The 22,494-nt window shown below is 51.5% G+C and overlaps 1 protein-coding gene across 7 annotated transcripts in view; it reads left to right on the top strand.

The window, feature by feature from the left end:
* EVC (EvC ciliary complex subunit 1) overlaps positions 1 to 22,494 on the top strand; it is a 108,199-nt gene that overhangs the window by 43,804 nt on the left and 41,901 nt on the right. For all 7 annotated transcript variants that reach the window (XM_027545012.1, XM_027545009.1, XM_027545011.1 and 4 more), the window contains 3 exons: positions 3,103 to 3,319; positions 5,938 to 6,086; positions 8,601 to 8,699. In XM_027545012.1, coding sequence (XP_027400813.1) covers positions 3,103 to 3,319; positions 5,938 to 6,086; positions 8,601 to 8,699 — 465 coding nt within the window. The remainder of the gene's footprint in view (positions 1 to 3,102; positions 3,320 to 5,937; positions 6,087 to 8,600; positions 8,700 to 22,494) is intronic.

Here is a 22,494-nt window from a genome sequence, read left to right as displayed (position 1 = left end):
CCCCTTTGAATTGGACTTTAATTTGATAAGGCTGCCGATATGAATGCTCATCAAAGGAGAAAGATTTTTTTCCTTTTACTCTTTTTTCTTTGTATTTAATTATTATTCCATCAGCAGGATATTGATGCCAGGGGGAAAAAATGGTATCCTTAGCTGACACTGGCCCAAATATTAGCCAGTCACTCCAGAGAGGAAGAAGGGGAAGAATTTTCTCCAGGTTATCAGTAGGTCCTTCCTTCAGTCAGCATTTCATGAGTACCTACTGCGTGCCACACCCTGTTACAGAAACCGTGCTGCAGACTTGAGCTAGAATCCTGACCCATTCCACAGTTGCCTCTTATTAGCCGTGTGACATTGGGCAGATAACTTAACCTCTCTGGGACTCAGTTTCATCATCTGTAAAATGGGAATCCAAATAGCATCAGCTCTGAGAGTGTTAGAAAGCGGATAACAGGTAACGCCTTTACAACAGAGCCTGACCCAGTGGGAGTGCTCAGTATGTGCTAGTGATTGGATTCTGGCAGGTCACATGTCAGCAGGGGAAAGAGATAGAAACAAATCATTGTCATGATGTGTGAAAAGGCTGTAATCTTTGTTTGTACAGAAGTGGGACAGCTGGGCTCTGCCTGTATCCTATGCACCAAAAATAAAAAGTAGCTTCTGTATGATGGAGTCTGTTGACGATAAGCTCCAGAAGAACTTTAAATTCCCAAGCTAGTGACATCTGAGTGTTCTGGCCTGGGCAGTCAGAACGTATCACATAGCATCGCTGAATATCAGAACTGGAAGAGCCCTAGAAAGGGCCCCAGAGGTCATCAGAATCAGTCTCTAGGGATGTTCAAGAGAAAGAGGATGCCAGGAGAGAGGTGGGCACCTGCTGTAGATAACTGGAACAGCGGCTTGCATTCACCAGCACCTGCTATCTTCTGGTCGCTATTTTAAGTGCTATACATATTTTGATTTATTTTATGATCACATACACTCTGTAAGTCACATCCACTGTGCCCAAGACTGTGCAGGTCTGGAGTCAGGTTTGAGGCTGGGTACATTTGAGGACCAGCTACACTCAGAGCCAGCAGTGGCCCCTGCACCTCCCGTGCAAGTCCTTGTCCCCCTCCCGCCGCCCATCTTATGCTCCTGTGTTCCTGCTCACCTCTCTCCACGCCTGTCTTTCCTTAAATATAAATCCAGAGAGTGCACTGTCGCTGCCCAGCCAGGGGGCCTCACTTAGAGAACCATCTTAGAGGTGGCTGCTCTGGACGGGGGACGCCTTCCACTACCCTGGGAGCCTGGCGGGACCGCTTGCCGGCCACTCCTGCACAGAGCGCTTATCCTCTTGCACCCTCTAGTGGTTATGGGGCCACTGATGCCTGTCAGGCTTATTTATTTAGTTGGAGGAAGCCCAGCTAAAGGCGGGAGGAGAAGGGGATGACAGAGGATGAAATGGTTGGATGGCATCACCGACTCAATGGACATGAGTTTGAGCAAACTCTGGGAGTTGGTGATGGACAGGGAGGCCTGGCGTGCTGCAGTCCATGGGGTCACAAAGAGTCAGACACGACTGAGTGAAATGAACTGAACTGAACTGGAGGAAGCCCGCTGTCCTTGGGCTAGTTTGATGGCCTTCCGGAATAAACCTCACCGTTCTTATCTGTAACTAGGGTATCATTGTCCTGGCCCTGTTCACATGTTGTTATAACACAGACCAATGCAGCTCAGTAAACAGTGAGGCCCAGGGCTGCGTGATGGGTATGGCCCAGCTATGGCCCCTGCATCCAGGGTTCTTGGTCCAAACAAGGCACAGGAGCTGTGGAGCTGGGAGGAGGGACCGAAGGGTTGGGGAAAAGCCAAGGAAGCGACCACACAGTCCACAGTAGGACCTGGGCAGGCAGGGGAGTGACAGGTCGTGGGCAGAGTGTTCCAGGAGGAGGCCCCGCATGTGCAAAGGTCCTGCGGAGCTGGGAGCCAGGCATGCTGGGCAGTCCGGAGCAAGGACAGGTGTGGGACCAGGCTGGAGGCCCATCCAGGCCTGGTTCGGGAAGGCTTGTCCACTGTGCCTGGGAGTTTAGATTTGCTTTGAAGGAAGTGATTGTAGGATTTGGGCCTGTTAGAGTTACGTTTGGGATGTTAGAGTTACGTTTGCACCACAGAAAGGCCCTTCCATCTGCCATGCAGGGAGGAGCTGAGGGGGCAGTTTGATGCCAGTAAAGTCAGGGCAGTTGCTCAGGTGGAATTGACCAGGGCCTGAGCTGGGGCTGGCTCTAGGCCAGCAGGAAGGAAATGGAGGGATGTAGAGAAGGCAGGGGTGCTGGTATGATGGGGAGAAGGGCGCTGAGGCTAACTCGGGCCGTGGCCATGGAGTCCCAGGGGCCAGGTGGACCACCCCAGGAGGGAAAGGCGTCCTTTCACTGCAACGCAGGGCCTGCGACTCTAACGCTGTGCCTGGGCTCCCATTCTACACGTTTCCTTGAGCCGCTGTTCTTGGAGACAGAAGGACCCTAGATGCAGACCTGCAGGGCCCACCTCTGCCCTTGATGGAAATTTCCCGCATTGGGGAGGCATCTTTTCCGAGGGTTGTGTCCTCAGTGAAGGACAACCCAGTAGGGCTGGTGGACCTGTTCTAAAGTCTAGCAGCTGGGGTCACCCTCCCCGTCAATCTTACCTGGAGAATCTCTTTAATCCCCAGCACTCTGGTTTCTGGAGGCTCGAAGGCCAGGAAGCCCCGTGACCTTTACTGTTTCTCCCAGAAGCCCTGTCATCCTGGGAGGGATGACGATGAGGGAGGTGGATTTTCCTGTTTGGTCGTGTGCGTTTATTGAGCTTCCCCCAGAGACGAGCGAGCCTGCTGTGGCACACTCACCGTGTTCCAGGTGCTTTCCGCGTGGCATCCAGCATCGGCCGCACCACGTCCCCAAGAGGGACCACTTTGTCCCCATCTGAGACGTGCACACAGGAAGCTCAGGAGAGTGGGAGCTTCGACTGTGCTCTGCTCACAGGGAACCGGGGGCCCCAGGATGGAGCCTGTGGCTGTTAACAGCCCCCCGTGGCCAAGCGCCGACGCTGAATGTCCCAGCCTGATGCTCTCCATATTGCTTTTCCCAGGACACCCTGGAGAGGACGCTGGGGCGGGCGCATGTGGCCAAAACGATGGAGTTCCTGAAGCTGCAGGTCCAGGAGGAGACCAAGTGCCGCCTGGCGGGCATCTCCCGCAGCCTGGAGCTGCTGACCATCGAGGGGAAGCTGTCCGGGCGGGAGAAGGAGGACCTGCTGACCCAGCAGCACAAGGCCTTCTGGGAGGAGGCGGAGGGCTTCAGCAGGGGTGAGTGAGCAGGCCAGGCTGGGCGCCTGGGACCCCGTGCTGTGCTGCGTGCCATGGGGGCCAGGGCTGGTGGTGGCACTTGCAGGCGTCAGGAGTAGCTCCCATGAGACTAGCCCAGGCTGCCATCCCCAGTTACTTAACGTCTCTGAGCCTCGATTGTCCTCTCGTGAAGCAGAGGTAATAGGGCTGCCTTCTAGGGTCCAGTGTTGCCTGCTCTGTCGTCATCAGTGATTCAGGCTGACAGAGACCCCCCTGGAATACTCAGAGAACAAAGCCCAGAAGCCCCGCAGGAGTCTCAGGGCCTGGCTCAGCTGCAGGTGGATGAAGGTGGCTGGTGGTCAAGCACATGGGAACTGGGCATGATTATTTCCCACACGTGCTGCTGCTCCCGGGCTGGACCCTGGGAGTTGAGCAGGTTAGGGCTCAAGACATCAAGGGCACCCAGGACAGTCCAGCTCACACCACTGGTGGGACCCTCAGGAAGAAACTCAGGTCTTCCACCTGCAGGGCGGGTACCCACTCTGCACCTCCTTGGACCCTCAGCAGGAGAGCTCCTCAGCACTGAGCCAAGGCTGTGTGTGCACCTGCGGCCTGAGTGGAAGCACAGCCGGGGCCTCTCCAGGTCAGGAAGTCTGTATGGCAGGGGATCTGTGTGCCTAACAAGGTCTCCAGCAGCTTCTGGGGACCTTGTAGGACCAGGGAGGCTCTGGGTGTCTTACCTGCTGGGGCGGCCGTAACAGGATGCCATGGACTGGGTGGCTTACACAACACACATTTGTTTCTCACGTTTCCGGAGGCTGGAAGTTTAAGATCAGTGTGCAGCCAGTTTGGTTTCTGCTGTGGGCCTGTTTTCTGACTTGCAGATGGCTACCCTCTCACCATGTTTCACATGGCAGAGAGCAAGCTTTCTCACCTGAGTTCCTCTTTTTAGAAGGCACCAACCCTGTGTGATTAGGGCCCCATCCCTAGGATCTCATTTAACTTCATAGGCCCCACCTCCAAAGGCAGGCGCGTGAGGCTTAGGACTTCAGCTCATCACTCTGGGGGCACAGTCCAATCTCCAGCACCAGTTTCTACTGCAGCCATGGGCTTGATCCTTCTGCAATTGCTCTGTCCCCTCTGCTGTGCCTTCCCACTGCCCTTTGGAGAGCTGGCTCTCCAGACTGGGACTCAGGACTCCAACCAGGCTGTTCCACACATGTCTGTGTCACTGGGTGCTGTGGTTTCACGTGGTCATGTGTGACCACATGGAAACCTGTTGTGGCTGGGAGTTTGGATGGCATAGAGTCTGAATGCATCTGGCCTTGAAGTCACCATACGTGGTGGACAGGGCTTTACCAGTGGGAGGGAGTGGCCAGGCTGGGATGGTGAAGCAGCCCCCTAGGTGGGGCTCCTGTGAAATAGAACAAGACAGAGGAGACAAGGAGACAGTCTTGGGTGGACGGAGGACCCTGGTCTCTCCTGGCTGCACTCTATCCTTTGGTGCTAGAGGCTAAACAGATTCTCAGGTCAAGCCCTGGGAAGCTTGCCGGCACTGGGAAAAGTGCCCAAGGAAGTATGACATGTGGGGCAGTTGGGGGAGGCGAGATGCTGAAACCAGTGTCTCCAAGGGCTGCAGCCCCTTGTGACCCAGCCCTCACCTCCTCTCCAACCTCTTTGCCCAGCATCTCCTCCGAAACCCAAGTGAACAGAATCTGGCTGGGCTCTTCATTGTCTCCACTCTCAGGAGCCTTCTCTGGGGTCCCACGCTGACTGTGTCTCATCCCCGACCACCATCCCAGCCCTCATCAGCACAATTCCTTCTCCTTCCGCATTTCTTGTCTTCCCTGGACCATGAGCACCTTGAAAGCTAGGCTAGGTCCTGCTCACTGGTAGGCCCCAGTTCCCAGTGTTGTGCTTGGTGCGCCTCTGAGGCTGAGGGGCCTGGGTAGGCCGAGAGGTTGTTTTTAGTGGCTCAGCGGGTAAAGAACCCTCCTGCAATGCAGGAGACCTGGGTTCAATCCCTGGGTGGGGAAGATCCCCTGGAGAAGGGAACAGCTACCCACTCCAGTATTGTGGCCTGGAGAATTCCATGGACTGTAGTCCGTGGGGTCGCCAAAAGTCGGACATGACTGAGCGACTTTGACTTTCCTCTCGCCTCAAGTTTACCTTCCCCCACCGCAGGGGCCCTTGGCCTTGGTCCACCCACCTCCTCTTCTGCTGATATAACTTGCCCTGGTGGGTTTCGGATCTCGACTCCAATCTGAAATGTCACTGTCTTCCTGCAGACTCAGGCCCTCTGTCCTGTGTCACCTGCACCTCCCTGTGCCCCCTCCTCCCCTCCCCCATACACATATACTCTTTTCTCCAGGAAAACGCCCCTTTGTTTCTCTCCAGGTCAGGGTCAGGGTGAAAGCCTCGCATGTTGCTCTGAACCCTGGGCCGTGAATGAGCGAGGGATGGGTCCCTTAAAATGACAAGGGACTCTGAGGAGCTCCTAACACCAGCCTTTTGGAAGCACCTAAATGATAAAAATAAGAAATGAGCGTTTCTGACACTCCACGTGCTGGAAGAAGCAGCCAGTGGAGGTTTCGCCAGGCGAGCGACCTGCAGTGTTCTTTGTTTTGTTTCAATTGCAGAGTTTGTCCAGCGAGGCAAAGACCTGGTCAAGGCCTCGCTGGTGCGCCAGGCGGAGGAGATGGCAAGGCTTGCGCTGGCCCAGCAGGAGGAGCGGAGGAGCTTCCTGGCTGCGGGGCAGCTGACCGCCCACCCCGAGGAGTTCCTCCAGGTGACCTGCCCCGACTCACGCCCAGGTCCACAGGCACAGCCATCCAGGGGAGCCACGGGGGCTGCTTAGTCCTTGTTACTGTGCTGGGGAAGCCAGAGGCTTTGGCATCCGGCAGACAGAAAGTCTCTCCTTGGATCCCATGTGTCAGTTCAGGACCTTAGCCAAGTGGCTTGAGCTCTGTATCCATAGCTTCCCCATCTATAAGCCAGTGATGCGAGCATCAGCGCCCTCACTGAGATGAGGGAAAGGCGGTGGGAGGGTCTGAGGAGACGGCATCTCACAAATGGTGCCGGACAAGGGCCCAGCCTACAATGGAAGTCACCAGGCAGTGTCCCCAGAGGGGACAGGCATGTCCGAAGGTGCAGGGCAGGCAATTACAGACAAGGATGGGGCCCCTCGGTGGGTCAGGTGAGAAGTCAGAGGAGGGCCCTGCACATGGAGCTGAGCAGGAAGGACCAGAGAGGTGGGCAAGCTAGACAGAGCTCGTGGCCTGACTGGGAATAAAAGACAAGGGGACCCCCAGGAGCACAGGAAGCAAGATGTCACCCTGCTTAAAGGAAAACAGACAAACTGGTGCAGCACAGGCTGGAAGGACCAGGGCTTGGGGTCCTCGGAGGACAGAACTCTGCCTCATGGTGCCCTGTCGATGGGTGTGGAGGGAGGGGCTGTTAGTCTCTGGCTTGTCGCCCAAGGTCGTTAAGCATTTGGGTGCTGGGGCAGCAGGACCTGGGTTTGAGCATTGCCTCTGCTGCGGTGTCTCGCTGACCACTTGGCCTTCAACTTCCTCATCTGTGCATTAGAAATCATCACGCCTACCTAATGGGGTTGTTGGGACTCAACCAGACCAAGCTAGGGACAGCCATGGCCTGCCTATTTCTCTGCATGAGCATTTGCTTGTCTCTGCTCTGCCAAGGGGATGGCAGGACCGTATCAGGGTTCAGGCTCGGCCCAGAGCACAAACACTGGTCCTCCCTGGGGGCCAGCATGATAGTGTGGCTACCTCCCCCGCCCCCCAGTGAGAAGCCAGCAGAGGGACCCTCAAAGACGGAGGACAAGTCTTCTCATCCCTGGGTCCCTGGTCCAGTGCTCTTGCCCACCCGTAGAGCCTCCTCTGAGGGCCCATGCCTGGGGTTTCTTGGATTTGACATAAAGTGGGGTGAGGGCTGCTTCTGTCTTTGAGAAGATCCACTTGAAATGAGAGTGAAAAGATAGGATCATACAGATCTCTGTTACTCTGGGATTGCCGGATCCTCCTGCCTGACGTCACATTGCTCAGGGGGAGTTCTGAATGTGGAGACGGTGATGCCTCAGCTCTGTAACCCAGGATCTCGGCCCAGGCTGGTGCACACTGATGCTCAGGAGACGTGGAGCCGAGAAGGGAAGGATTGAATGGACGCATGAGTGAATGAAAGAATAAGTGGACGAATGAATGAATGGATGGACCCACAAAGTGTTAGTTGCTCAGTCATGTCAGGCTCCTCACTGCCCATGGAATTCTCCAGGCAAGAGTAATGGAATGGGTTGCCATTTCTTTCTCCAGGACCCACAGAGCAACACATAACTGAATGAATAAATGGAGAAATGACAAATGAGTGAATGAACGAAGACATGAAGGAATGGGTGAATGAACGAAGAAATGAATCAGTGGGCGGATGCATGATGGACACAAAAGCACAGATAATTGAATGAATGAATGGGCGGCAAACAACCGAATAAACAGGGACTGATGAGTGAGCGTGGACTTTGGCCCCTTGCCCAGCCCCTCCCTCTCTGGCTTCTGGTCCTCCCTCTCAGCTCCCCTCCTGTTCTGCTCCCACGGAGACCAAAGGCTTCTGACTGCCAGGTCACCACTGCTGTTGCTCCCTGAACTTGGCTTGGATTGGCTTCCCATCTTCCCTTCAAGGACCCCTCCTTGTCCATCAAGACTCAACTTACGTGTCTCCCTCACAGGGACTCTTGCCCTTCTGCTGACCCCTACGAGGAGTCCACCCTCCTTACTTGGGCCCCAGGTGCCTCTCTGACTGTATTTGGAGCATCTGGTACATGACTCTCTGTCACTCTGTTGGGCTCCTCAAGGATGGGCCAGCACATGGTCAGAGGGGCCCGGCTGGCCACTGACCACCCTGATAGGGTTCGGGCTTTGCTGCATGGGCCTCCCAAGACCTGGATAGTGGTCCCCAGGAGCTGAAATCAGAAAATGATGTCTAGGGGTTGTGGTCAGGAGAGAGGGGTGACAGGGCAGGGAGGTGGTGGTGGGCACAGTGGCATCTTCTCCTGCTGGGTAGATGAACAAAAGTGCAGTCTCGTTTTCCTGGAAATAGGATTCGCTGGTCCCGGCCTCAGCCACAGTTCACAAGCCATGAAAATCATGTGACATTCCTGTGCCTCGGTTTCCTTGGGTATAAATCAAGGGTGAACATCCTTCCAACGTGCGAGGCAGGGTCATTCGGGGAGGTTGTTCAGGGGAAACAAATCAGCATCTCTCTGCAGATTCGGCCTCTGTTTTACTTGCAGGCATTTCATGACGTCCTGGAGATGCAGAGGCTGACGCGGGGTGACCTGGAGGAAGAGGAGGACGTCAGGGCCGCCCAGGCCGTGGCCGCGCTCTGCCAGGTACGTGGCCTCCAGGCAGAACTGGCCGAAAAACCTCAGCATCCGTGCATGCGTGAGAACCTCACGTCCTCGGGGGCCAGGGACCCCGAGACCCTCTGGGCAGAAACCAGGGAGGGCAGTTGTTGGTCCAGGTCACATCTGAGGCCCCTTCCATTTCTGAGATGTTCGGGACTCTCACCTCCAAGCGTTCCTAGAGGCAAGGGTCTTTAAAAGTCAGCTCATCCACGTTGAGAGTAGGCTGGCGTCTGTGGGTGTCGTGAGTGTGGAGCGGTGATGAGGAAGGAGGGTTAGGCTTGAAACAGAGGCCTGGGTTCGAGTGCCGGCACCATCTCTTTCTCCCTGGGCAACCTCATTTAGCTCTGGAACAAGGGCTGGCTCTAAGAAAACAGGAGAGAGCAGCCAAGCCCTCCAAAGTCAGAGGGTCTCCGGGATACGATGATGACTGAGACAGACAGAGACCCTGCCCCAGGCAGGACCCAGAGCTGCTGGGAAGGTGGAAATGTGGCCCCAGTCAGGAAAGAAGGTGACATGTGCCGCATTGGTGGGGAGCGCCCCAGGGAAGGTCCACCTGGATCCAGAGGGCCTGAGTCTGCATCCTGGCTCTCCTCCCTCCCCACAGTGCAACCTCCAGAACATTACTTGGCCTCTCTATGTCTCAGTTTCCCTATCTGTGAAATGGGGCCAGTGATGCCCTTCTTCACGATGCTGTTGTGAGCACTGAATGTGCATGAGAACAGACAGTAGTTGGCACCCGGGACATGCCCAATCCAAGTTCACTGCCCTTACAACATCCCTGCTAATGGATGCAGAGAGGAGGGGTGAGAGACGCCGGGGATGGGGGGATGAAGGTGAGTTCAAAGATGGCCATCCACAGGTGATGCCTGAGACAGGCTTTGAAGTGGGAGACAGGCTCCAAGTGGACCAGGAGTCAGCAGGCAGCCCAGTCAGAACACGAGGAAGGGGAGAGAGCACAGCCTCCGTCATGATGGCAGCTGTGTGGGGTTCAGTGGCATCTGTATGAGTTTGCAGAGGCTGCCACAGCAAAGTGCCCCAGCCTGGCCCTTAAATACCCGACATTTATTTTCTTGTTGTTCTAGAGGCTAGAAGTCCAAGATCAAGGAGTCATCAGGGTTGAATTCCAGTGAGCCCTCTCTTCCTGGCTTGGAGACGGCCACCTTCCCACTGTGCCCTCACTGGCAGAGAAACCTCAGGTGTCTCCTTCTCTTACAAGGACACCAGTCCCATCAGATTCGGACTGCACCCTATGACCTCACTTTACTTTCACTATCTCCTCCAAGGCCGTATCTCCAAATATAGTCAGAATGGGGGTTAGGGCTTTAGTATATGAATTTTGGAGGGATGTAATTCCATCCATAATAGTGAACCTCAAATTTCATGTCCATTGGGAACCTCAGAATGTGAGCTAATGTGGAAGCAGGGGGGCTTTGCAGATGTGATCAGTGGAGAAAAGATCATTCTCAGTTAGCATGGGCCTTAAATCTGATGACTGGTGTCCTTACGAGATGGTCACCGTGAGGACGCAGACACATAGGAAGGCGGCCGTGAGAAGACAGAGGCCGAGACTGGGGTGATGTGGCCACAAGCCAAGGAACACCTGGCGCCTCCAGAAGTTGGAAGGGACAGGTGGGATCCCCCTAGAGCCTCCGGAAGAAGCTGACACCTTGATTTCTGACTTCTGGCCTCTGTATCTGTGAGACAATAGACTTCTGTTGTCTGGGTGCTTTGTATCAGCAACCCCAGGACCCTGATGGCAGAGCCAGTTTTGCTCAGGGCCAGCCCCTGTCGTAAGTGCTTTCTGAGTTTTTCATCATTTCATCCTCATGAGACTCTTGTGAGGCAGAAACTGCATTTTCCTTCCTTTACAGATGAGGCGCCAGGAAGGGTCTTCTTGAGAAAACAGCCAGGTGGGATTCAATTTGTCAAAGCCCAAGATTCCCAGGCGAGAAAGGAACACCACCATCCCCAAGGGAGTCAGGACTTAAGTCCCTGGGCTGGGAGTGAGGATACTGCATTCTAGTCCCCCTCTGGGTCCCCCTCACATACTGCTTGACTGTGAGTTGGTTACAAAACCTCTCTAAGCTGGCTCAACCATCTCTCTCAGGTCCCATAGCCAGCCTGCTAGAGTGAGATGGGACTTAAAGTAAGTCTTTCCAACTTCAGTGCTCTTGTGCTTACCATGACCCATGCTGGTGAGCATGGGCTGTGACTACAGCAGTGAAGGCAAGTTTCTGAACCCAGACTGGCCTACGGGCCAGTCCCATTCCAGCCACTGACCAGCTATGCAATTGGAAGCAGGTTATCTCACTTTTGTCTCAGTTTCCTGCATGTTAATAACATCCAGATGCACAGCAGAGTTTGAGGACCACAGCTTTGGTGGGGAAGGGGTGAGAGTCCGATGGGCTATGACTCTGATGATGTCCAGGACCCCTGTGCCCATCTGCGCTCTCGTCCAGCAGGAGTTAGTGTCCAGCAGGCTGTCACTCCCTCCCTTGAGCTGGGATTAGAATCCAAAGTCTTGGTCGACTCAGTGTCACTTTCCTCCTCCGCGAAGCCAGGAGAAAGCACCCGGTCACTGCTGTGAGGAGGAAATACACATACCAGTGCCTGGCCAGTCTCAGTGCGTGGCCACAAGTACAGCATTGTCTATTAATAAAGATCCGTTGATGATGCTGATGTGACCACAGCCTCATCCCTCCAGCAATATCCTTAGAATGCTGCACATTTGGCTTTACCATGGCTGGTCTAGCTGCTGGCCCGTTACAGTCTGGTCAAGGAGGTAAAGACACCCTTGTTTCTAACATGAGGAGAGGCCAGCAGGTGTGAGCAAGGGGCAGTCCCTGCTGGAGTTGTGTCTCGGGAGGAGGCACTTAGAAATGCCTTGTGTTAGGAGAGGTTGGGGGCAAGGTGAAGGGGTGTTGGCAGTTCTGTGCAGGTGCTTTTGAAAGGCCTGAAATGGCCAGAAGCCTGTGCCAGCTTCTCCCCCAGAGTCAGTGAAGAGATGTTTCCTATTATTCATGTTGTCATTTCACATCAGTTCAGTTCAGTCACTCAGTCGTGTCCTAGTCTTTGCATCCCTTTGGACTGCAGCACGTCAGGCCTCCCTGTCCATCACCAACTCCTGGAGTTTACTTGAACTCATGTGCATCGAGTCGGTGATGTCATCCAACCATCTCATCCTCTGTTGTCCCCTTCTCCTCCCACCTTCAATCTTTCCCAGCAACAGAGTCTCTTCAAATGAGTCAGCTCTTGGAATCAGGTGGCCAATGTGTTGGAGCTTCAGCTTCAACATCACTCCTTCCAGTAAGCACCCAGGACTGATCTCCTTTAGGATGGACTGGTTGGATCTCCTTGCAGTCCAAGGGACTCTCAAGAATCTTCTCCAACACCACAGTTCAAAAGCATCACTTCTTCGGCACTCAGTCATTTCACATAGAGCCCTCTGTTTCCATATGTGCGTGTGTGCTGAGTCACTTCAGTCATGTCTGACTCTTTATGGCCCCATGGACTGTAGCCTGCCAGGCTCCTCTGTCCGTGGAATTCTCCAGGCAAGAATACTGGAGTGGGTTGCCATGCCCTCCTCCAGGGAATCTTCCTGACTCAGGGGTAGGGCCTGCATCTCTTATATCTCCTGCATTGGCAGGCAGGTTCTTTATCACTACACCATCTGGGAAGTCCCCTGGTTCCAGGCAACTTTGGTTAAGTTTACATCCCTTAAATGTGGAGCTCATTGCCTTGGGTATTGGGAACTGCTTTACCGGGTATTTCCGAAAGAACGAGGTTGAAATCCTCTGGCGTAGTGGAAAGAAGCCAATTGGAAGACTGGAATGCTGGCGAGGACGTTCCTGGGTGGGCGACGTTGAGCAAGGAGAGCTTAACCTCTCAGAGCCCTTTTCCTTATCTGGGAGATGGAGACAGAAGGCCTGTTGGCCTTTGTGGCAGCACAGAGTGCACGGGGGCAGGGGACAGGGGGCAGAGGGCACGGGGACAGGGGGCAGAGGGCACGGGGACAGGGGGCAGGGGGCAGGGGGCAGGCCTGCACGTGGCTGGTGCTCAGTTAACACCTCCCCTTCTGCTCAGTCCCTGAGCATGTTGAGCAGGAGGCCCTGAGCCCAGGGGTGGTGAGCCCGACTCTGGATCCAGGGCCTGGTGAGAGTGTGGCTTCCTCACCAACCAGCTGTAAGCTTGAGAGCTTGTTAGTTTATTTGTTCAGTGAATATGATTAAGCACTGCTTTGTGCAACCCACAGTCTAAGCACTGGGGCCTCAACAGTGAACCAAAGAAAATTTCAACTTCATTTTTGTGAAGTTTGAGGGGCACGTGTGGGGTTCCAGCAGGGAGGCCAGTGTGGCAGCCATCGGGGAGGGGGAAACAGGGATGGGCTGAGGTCAGAGCCTCGTCTCAGAGGGCCTTGCAGTCCATCCGAAAACATTTGCGTTGCCTTCTTTTACATATATATATATTTTTTTACGTATATATATATTTATTTATTTATATATTATTTATTTATTTATTTATCTATTTGACTGTACCAGTTATAGCATGCGGGATCTTTGATCTTTCTTGTGGCATCATGGATCATGAGTTGCGGCATGCAGGATCTAGTTCTCTGACCAGGGATCAAACCCACGCCCCCTGCACTGGAAGCTCAGTGTCTTAGCTACTGCACCACCAGGAAAGTCCCTGCATTGACTTCAGAGTAAGAAGGGAAGTTTCAAGCCTGTTTTGAGTAGAGAAGTGACTTGCCTTGTATTTCCCAAGGATCCTTTGGTTTCTGTCTAGAGGACGGACTGTAGGGGGCAAAAGTGGAAGCAGGGATCCCTGGGGAGGCTCTGCAGGGCTCCGGATAAGAGATGCTGGGGGTCTGGGCTTAGATGACGCTGATGGAGGTGGTGAGAAGGCATGGGATGGGGGTCTATTTTGATGGTCAACATCTGGGTCTCCTCTTCAAGTGGGGATAATAAATTTTATTCCTATGGCTATTCAGAAGTTTGAAAAAGTTCACATGTGCAAAGCATATAGAAAGAAATGTGTGTGGCATACAGTGAGCACTTAGAAATCTGTCATCATGAGCCTGGTTATTATCACTCACCATCTGGAAGGGTGTGTCAGCACCGGTCACACTCACGAGGTAACTTGCCTTGCAGTCTGCTGGCTCTTTCCCAGACCTGGTCACACGGAGACATAATCCCCCCTTTCTTTGGACACTGATCAAGATAGTGTAGGCACGGTGACTGCGAGATGAATTTGATCACCACCTAACAGTGCTCAGGCTGCAGAGAAAAGTGCATTTTTCTAACTTCCCACTGTCTCTTGGCCTCTTAAACAAACAGTAAATTTTCAGTTTGACTGAAATGGATGCCTGTAAATTACACGTCTTCCTGATAATGACAGGCACTGAGTTTGCCACTGTCACTTCGCAGGGTGCCCCAGAGACCTGCTGATTTGTTTATTTATTTCTGACTGTCCTCCCCACGCTGTCTCCTGAAGAGCTCCTGGGTATGTAGGATAACAGCCCTGCCAAGGTCAGCTCCCACAGCTTCAGATTCTCACAGGAAGTTAGGGCAAAGAAGAGAGGAGAAAAAGTGAAACTCTGTCTTTGAAGAAAGCAGAAATAATAATGACAGGCACTCGTGACGTGTTTGGGAGTAGTCCCTGTAAGGTACGGAGTTAGAGTAGGCGAGGTTCAGAAAAAGGATGAGACCAGCACTTTACAGGAACAGATCACCTTTAATGAGGTGAGAAGGGGCAGTAGTCAGATTATCGAGCTGCTGCACTTATCTAAGAAAAGAGTAAGTATATATGTATGTAGAAAGCTACTGTCTTAAAGGGGCTTGTTCTTCTCCAAGGTTTCTGGGAGTAGTTATCTCTTAAACGGCTGGGGCAAGGAGTTCTGGAGATTGGCCAGAGGCTGGGCCGGCTTGGAGCTGGGCGAAATCAACCTAATGTCTATTTTTTATTCGAGTGAGAGAGTTCTTTGTTTTGCCTAGAGTGGTGGGGAGGACCTGGAGGGGAGTTTTAATTCAGGTTACCTTGAGCCATGCAACTTTCCTTCAGTCCCCAAGATCACCTTCACTTCTGATATCAAATGCAAACCCAGAGGTCCCCAAGACCACCCTCAGGTTCTTCAGTTCTATAGAACAGTACTTGTTTTTTTTGTTGTTGTTGTTCAACTGCTCAGTCGTGTCTGACTCTTTGCAACCCCGTGAACTGCAGCACTCCAGGCTTCCCCATCCTTCAGTATGTCCCAGAATTTTCTCAAACTCATGTCCATTGAGTCAGTGATGCCATTCAACCATCTCATCCTCTGTCTCCCCTTTCTCCTCCTACCTTCAATCTTTCCCAGCATCAGGGTCTTTTCCGATAAGTCAAGTCTTTGCATCAGGTGGCCAAAGTATTGGAGCTTCAGCTTCAGCATCAGTCCTTCTAATGAATATTCAGGGTTGATTTCCTTTAGGATTGACGGGTTTGATCTCCTTGCTGTCCAAGGGACTCTAAACAGCTATAGAACATCAGTCCCCAACGTTTCTGGCACCAGGGACCAGTTTTGTGGAAGACATTTTTCCAGAGGGGGATGGAGGGGAGTGGTTTGGGGATGATCCAAGCACATTACATTTATTGTATATTTTATTTTTGTATTACATCAGCCCCACCTCAGATCATCAGGTATTAGATCCCAAAGGCTGGGACTCCTGCTCTGGAAGGACTCACTAAAAGCTGTTCTCATGGTTACAGTTTAGGCTACAGATCAAAGTCAGCCAAGAGAAGAGGCACATGGGCAGAGTCTAGAGTTACAAACAGGAAGCTCCCAGTTGTCCTGTCCCATGAAGTCGTGGACAGCACTGACTTCTTCCCAGAACTGTGTCTGACACTACATACTGAGCATTGCCAACCAGGGAAGCTCACCCAAGCCTTAGCATCCCTAGTTTTTACTGGGGCTCAGTCACGTAGATGTGGTTGACCACCAGCATGGCTCACCTTAACCCCCAGACCCTCTGCAGGTGGAGCTGATGCCACATGGCCCAAAAGCCCCAACCTAAATCACATCATGGTCATAGATTGTCTAAAGCTGCCCAAGGTCCCCAGGTAAACAGAGACCCTCTTATCAAGCAAGACATTTGAAGAACTTAGAGGTCACTTCCTAGGAAGCAAGGACTAAGGCCAGGCCTCTCTATTAGCCAGGTCAGCTCTTTCCTGCACAGCACTGAAATTTTGTTCAAGATCACACAGCTGGGGAGTCTGGGATACAGGCCTAGGGCCCTAATGTTCAGGTGGGGAGAAGCGATTCAGTTGACAAGGTAAGGGAAGGGGCAGGCAGTCCTTGCTGGGAGTCTCCTGCATCTCCTGCCTTGGCAGGTGGATTCTTTACCACTGAGCCACCTGGGAAGTCCAGTTACTCTACTAGTCTTGTTAAAATAGAACCAAAAGCCACGTTCCTCTAGCTTGCTGTGGCATGTTCTGCAGAATCCAGCTGGGGATGACACAGTGCAGGCAATCAGTCAACATTGATGAGTAATGGAATGAGTGAATCAATGAATCAGTGGCTGTGTCATGTAATCAGTGGCACCCTGAAGATGGTGTGTTCTTGCTGCCAGAATAAACTACCACAAACGTAGTGGCTTAAAACCACAGAAGTGATCACCTTATGTTTCTGGAGGTCAGGAAGGGTCTCACTGGGCTGAAATGAAGGTGTCAGCAGGGTTGTGCTCCTCCTGCAGACTCCAGGGGAGAATCCGTGTCCTTGCCTTTTGCAGCTGCTGGAGGCACCTGCATTCTTTGGCTCGCGGTCCCTCGCTCCATCTCCAAGCCACAGGTGGGCTTCTCCTGCGTCTGTGTCCACCCTACATCTCCTGTCACTCTGACTGCCTGCCTCTTTCTCTTTCATTTACAAGGACCCTTGGAATTATGTATGTGGGACTCACCTAGATAACCCGAGATAATCTCATCTCAGGGTCCTTTCAATCCTTTAATCACACCTGTGAAATCTTGGACTGTGTAAAGTGGACCCTTCAAAAGTTTCCAGGGATTAGAACATGGGCATCCTGGGGAGCCATTATTTTGTCTACCAGAGATGGGAAACAAGTTTTCAAAGAGTACAAGAAATTAGGTTTGGGAGAAATACCAAAACAATGACTTGGGGGCAGTGTTCTATTGGAAGTAGATCTTGAGAAGAAAGTTGACAGAAGTGTAGGCCCCATATAGGTGCTGTCTGTCCCTGGAGAGAAGATTTCACTGGGTGCTATAGAGGGCGAGTCCATTCCATGGTTGTTTATCAAGGTTAAAGTGTGATACCTCGTCGCTAAGTATGAGTCTGAGAAAAAATAGACTGGCGCTTTCACATCTGCCTTACGGTAGCAAACTACGGGAATGTGACTTTTTGTTTCAATAAGGCTAATAGAGTAAGTGGGCTTCCTAGGTGGCTTGGTGGTAAAGAATCCTCCTGCCAATACAGGAGATGCAGATTTGATCCCTGGTTCAGGAAGATGCCCTGGAGGAGGAAACGGCAACCCAGTCCAGTATTCTTGCCCGGAAAATTCCATGGACAGAGGAGCCTGGCAGGCTACCTTTCATGGGGTCGCAGAGAGTCGGACACAACTGATCAACAGTTGTCAACAGCAACAATGATAAGTAATTATGTTTTCTTTATTTCCAGTAAATATAGTAAAACGTGCCCGTGCCCTCAGGTTACCACGTAGTACTCAGTTATACCTGTGCTCTCCTTTTAGTAATTCTCACAGTCAGCTCATTTCCCTGCAAAGAAGTACAAAAGCGCAGTTAGATAAGAGTCACCCAGGTCAGGCTGTGGGCCTGACCCAGCCGTGTACCCGCTGTGAGGCCTGGTCACTGGTGAAGTGATATCACTTCACCTCTCTGATCTAGGAAGTCTTAGCTACCTTCTTTGTAGGTTGACCATACGAAAGAACCCACTTAATACCCTGGAAAGCTACCCATAGCTCTCAGGATGAAATCCAGCATCCTTAACCTGGCCGTGATGACCACCCAGCCTGGTCCATGAAGTGCTCACATGGCCTGACTCATAAGACCCATGTGACACAATACCCAAAAGCCAACCTTGTCTGGTCCATGAGGCCCACCCTGCTTGGGCCATAAGACCCCCTGACCTAGCCCACAAGGCCCACGTGACAAGTCCCACTCACCACCTGTCTGGAGTCATGTCCTTTGCTCTCTGCCCTTCAGCCAACCTCAGACATCCCTCAGCTCCCCGAAGGTGAGCGTCTCCTTCCTGCCACAGTGCCTTGGCACATGCTCTTCTGCTGCTTAAATACTGTTTCCTCCAGCCCCTCAGTTTGGCTTTTTCTCATTCTTGTCTCAGTTTACACATCACTTCCTTGGGGAGCCCTTCCCGATCAATTAGATCCCCTGGTCTGTCCCTAGGGCTCCCAGCCTCTCCTCCATCACACTTTGCATACTGTACCATGAGTTCCTTTGTGATGCCTGCCCCCATCCTGGGCTGTGCTCCCTAAAGTCAGGGTCCACATCAGCCTCATTCACTGAGTGGCCGTGGCCCACAATAGATACTCAAGAGATAATTGCAGGATGAACCCATGCGTGCTGTGAGGATAAGACACCTTTACACCAGAGCTTTCACCTTTAGGGACCCTTCCATCTGGTGTGGAATCACACAGTTATGTCTACAGTAATGCTGTGCATGAGACACCCCAAAACCCAGTGGCCAAAAATGACAGTGATGTATCCCCAGGGTCTGTGTGTCTGCCAATAGTTGGCTGATCTAGGAATGACTGACACAACTTGACCATGCTTTCCTGTCTCTCCTCTCCTCCTGGGACCAGTGGCCGGCCTGAAGATGTTCTCCTAGCAATGGCGGAGGACTAGCCTCCAAACTAGCCTACTTGGCTTCCACCTCATTCTGTTGGCCAACACAGGTCATGTGACGGACCCAAAGTTAAAGGGTGAGGGAGGTACTTCCCACTCTTCTGGGGAAAACCTGTCAAGGCTATGTGGCAAAGGGCATGGCTCTGGGAGAGAGAAAGATCTGGACCCCGTGTGCCCCTCCACACACGTGTCTCCAGCATCTTCTGTCTTCCAGGCACAGATAGGGTGAAGACCCAGAGAGGAAGAGAGTCACCCCCAGTCACATTGTTGGTGAGTGACCCAATGCAGGTGGTGCCCAGGCTCCTGACCCTTGGTCCCACCTACTTCCCATTTTTAAGAGACCCAACTTGACCTGTGTCTTGACCTGTGACCTTGCACTGTTCTGTCCCAGGATCCTGGGCACACCCTACTCTGAAGCAGGTAACTGTGTCTTAGAACACGCAGGGTACCATCCCTGCCGGGGAACATTTCCGGTTCCTCTGATGAACCAAAACTCAGCAGAGAGCCGGGCCATGCCTGTGGGATCCTGGAAGGATGTTTTACTCACTCAGTCACCACCCACCGTGATCAGGACATCTTCGGAGCTGGTCACATTCATGCCTTGCTGGTCCAGACTGCCGGGCCTTGACTCCTCCTTCATGAGGCACTGAGCCCCTGTCTGCCCCAGTCCACCCACCCTCCATGCCCCACCCTGTTGGGGTGACCCCCTACTGCTCCTCTGCTTCCCCAAATCCGTAGCTCACCCCACACTGCTCCACCAGGCTTTCTCCTGCCTCTGCTGGGAAGGGCACCCTTCCTTACCTCCCTTCTCCCTACCCTGCAGACAAATGGAACCAAACTGCCTTTTCTCCAAAACGTTCAGTTCCTGGAAGGAAAATAGCCATAGGCAGCCTATTTGAGAGCCACACTAACTTTCCCAGCCTCTCTGCGATGATAACAGCCAGCATTTATGAAGTGCTTGCCCTGTGCTGTTTGCGTATGTGTTCGGTTGCTCTGTCGTGTCTGACTCTTTGTGACCCTGTGGACAAGCCTGCCAGGCTCCCCTGTCCATGGAATTTTTTCAGGCAAGAATACTAGAGTGGGTCGCCATGCCCTCCTCCAGGGGAGCTTCCCAACCCAGGGATCGAACTGAAGTCTCCTGCATGTCCTGCATTGCCAGGCAAATTCTTTACCACCGTACCATCTAGGAAGTCTGTAATCCTGATCATCAGTCCTCAAGGCAGGTGCTGTCTTCACGGATGGACTTTGCATCGTATCCCTTTTGCAGATCAGAAAATTGAGACTCCCTTCCATGATCTCCAGAATATGCATCCTTGCCCCTCCAGAACTTTCTCTGAAAAAAGTCAGGGAAGGGCACTGCTCCTCTGGGTCAGGGAACAGAAGGGGAAGCCAAGTGACAGAGGAGTCCAAGGGAACTGCCGCCCTAGCTTGGGTTCCCTCTGCTTGTGTTTGAAGAAAAGTGCAAAAGGCTGAGGCACCAAGGTTTCCCCCCGGTCCACACTGCATCCGACCCCTCACACATGCTAAGAGAGAACAGATTAATTCCAGTTCTGTTTCAGCCACAGAATGAATCAGCATCTCCCAAACGTAACATCTCAGTGTAAAGTGGAAGTGCTGTGTTTTGTGACCTGCAGAGCATGTGACAATGATGCCGATGTGTCTCTGTCGAGGGAGCAGACAGGATCTAGCATGTTTTGGGGTTTTTTTTAATTAGAAAGAGCCTCGACTAGTGAACCATGTAGCTTTTACAAAGTTCACCTTTCTTGAATTTCAGTTCAGTTCAGTCACTCAGTCGCATCCTATTCTTTGCAACCCCATGGACTGCAGCAGGTCAGGCTTCCCTGTCCATCACCAACTCCCAGAGCTTACTCAAACTCATGTCCATCAAGTCAGTGATGCCATCCAGCCATCTCATCCTCTGTCATCCCCTTCTCCCACCTTCAATCTTTCCCAGCATCAGGGTCTTTTCCAGTGAGTCAGTTCTTCGCATCAGGTGGCCAAACTATTGGAGTTTCAGCTTCAACATCAGTCTTTCCAATGACTATTCAGGACTGATTTCCTTTAGGATGGACTGGTTAGATCTCCTTGCAGTCTAAGGGACTCTCAAGAGTCTTCCCCAACATCACAGTTTAAAAGCATCAATTCTTCGGCACTCAGCTTTCTTTATAGTCCAATTCTCACATCCATACACGACTACTGGAAAAACCATAGCTTTGACTAGACGGACCTTTGTTGGCAAAGTAATATCTCTGCTTTTTAATATGCTGTCTAGGTTGGTCATAGCTTTTCTTCCAAGGAGCAAGTGTCTTTTAATTTCAGGGCTGCAGTCACCATCTGCAGTGATTTTAGTTCTTGAATTTACAAACAGCATATTTTTGTAGTTTGACAATCACGCGCCAAAAAGAAAAAGGTATGTCTTAATGTCCACAGCCACTGCTACGGGATGATAGATTCCAAGGTAGGAGAATCAGATGTTTAAAATCTGTCTCCTGCCTGGCAGGAAATTGGGATTTCCAGGGGCTGGAAGAAAATGTAAGTCACTCCCATATTATTAAACCATTTTTATTGTGAACTGTAACAGATACAAATAAATGGATAACACATAAACTTACAGGTTAGCTAATGATGATTGAAAACACATCTATGTAACCTCTGTCCAGATTGAGAAAGAGATCTTGGCCAGGATCCCTGAACCCCCTCATACCTCCTGCCTGTCCCAGTCTCCTCCCTGATCACAGGAGCCAGACCCTGCCTTACATGGAAATTAGGTCTTTGCTTTTATGGGAATGGGATTGTATAGCATGTTAGATTTGCGTCGCTCCACTTTGTATTGTGAGACAAGCTTTGTGCCTTGTGAGATTTCTCTGTATTGTTGTGTGCAGCAGTATTCATTCTTATTTCACTGTATAAATACACCACCATTTATCCATCCTACTGTTGACGGACATTTGTGTAGCTTCTTATTTTAGACTGTTACACATTCTGCTGACAAGAACTTTCTTGTGGATGCTGTTTGATACATGCATGCGCCTGTTTCTTCTGGGCAGATACCTAGGAGCAGAATTGTTGGATTCAAGAGTTATGTGCAGCTTCAATTTGTAGTCTACAAAGTTACTGATATAGCCCCCAATTTGATTAGCATTTTGAATTTATAGATCAAGTTAGTGAGGATGAATGTCTTTACTGTATCAAATCTTCCAGTCTACAAACATGGTGTATCCCTGTATTTATTTGTCTTATTAATTTTTCTTAATATTGTTTTGTAGTTTCTACCCTCAGGTGAAATGTTTGCTATAGATTTTTTCAGATTAAGGAAGCTTCCTTCCATTTTCTATTTTGTTAGTGTTTCTTCTGCATGGAAATTACAATTTGTGAAATACTTTTTTCTTCATTTATTCCCATAATTAACATTATACTTTTCTGCTTTATTTTATTAATGTGTCAAGTTGTATTGATTTGGATAATGCCTGGTGGTTCAGACAGTAAAGAATATGCCTGCAGTGTGGGAGACCCGGGTTTAATCCCTGGGTTGGGAAGATTCCCCTGGAGAAGGGAATGGCAACCCACTCCAGTATTCTTGCCCGGAGAATTCCATGGACAGAGGAGCCCGGTGGGCTATAGTCCTTGGAGTCACAAAGAGTCAGACAGAGCTGAGTGATTGACACCTTCATTTTTTTTGTTAAGTGCATATAAATTTAGAAACTTTGCATCTTTCTGGCAAATTAAACCTTTTGATATTATGAACTGCTCCCCTTTCTCTCTAGAAGAGCTTTTTTTCCCTAAAGACTGTTTTATCTACTATTAATGTAGCAAACAGTGACCCTGTGTTTATTAGGTGCTAGTTATAGTCTCATTCATTCATTGTTAGAAAAATTCATCTAAGAGCATCATGGTTAGATCATGTGTGGTGAAGCCTTACCAG

The sequence above is a fragment of the Bos indicus x Bos taurus genome, chromosome 6, assembly GCF_003369695.1.
Source record: "Bos indicus x Bos taurus breed Angus x Brahman F1 hybrid chromosome 6, Bos_hybrid_MaternalHap_v2.0, whole genome shotgun sequence".
NCBI lineage: Eukaryota > Metazoa > Chordata > Mammalia > Artiodactyla > Bovidae > Bos > Bos indicus x Bos taurus.
This window is presented reverse-complemented; position numbering and strand designations above follow the sequence as displayed.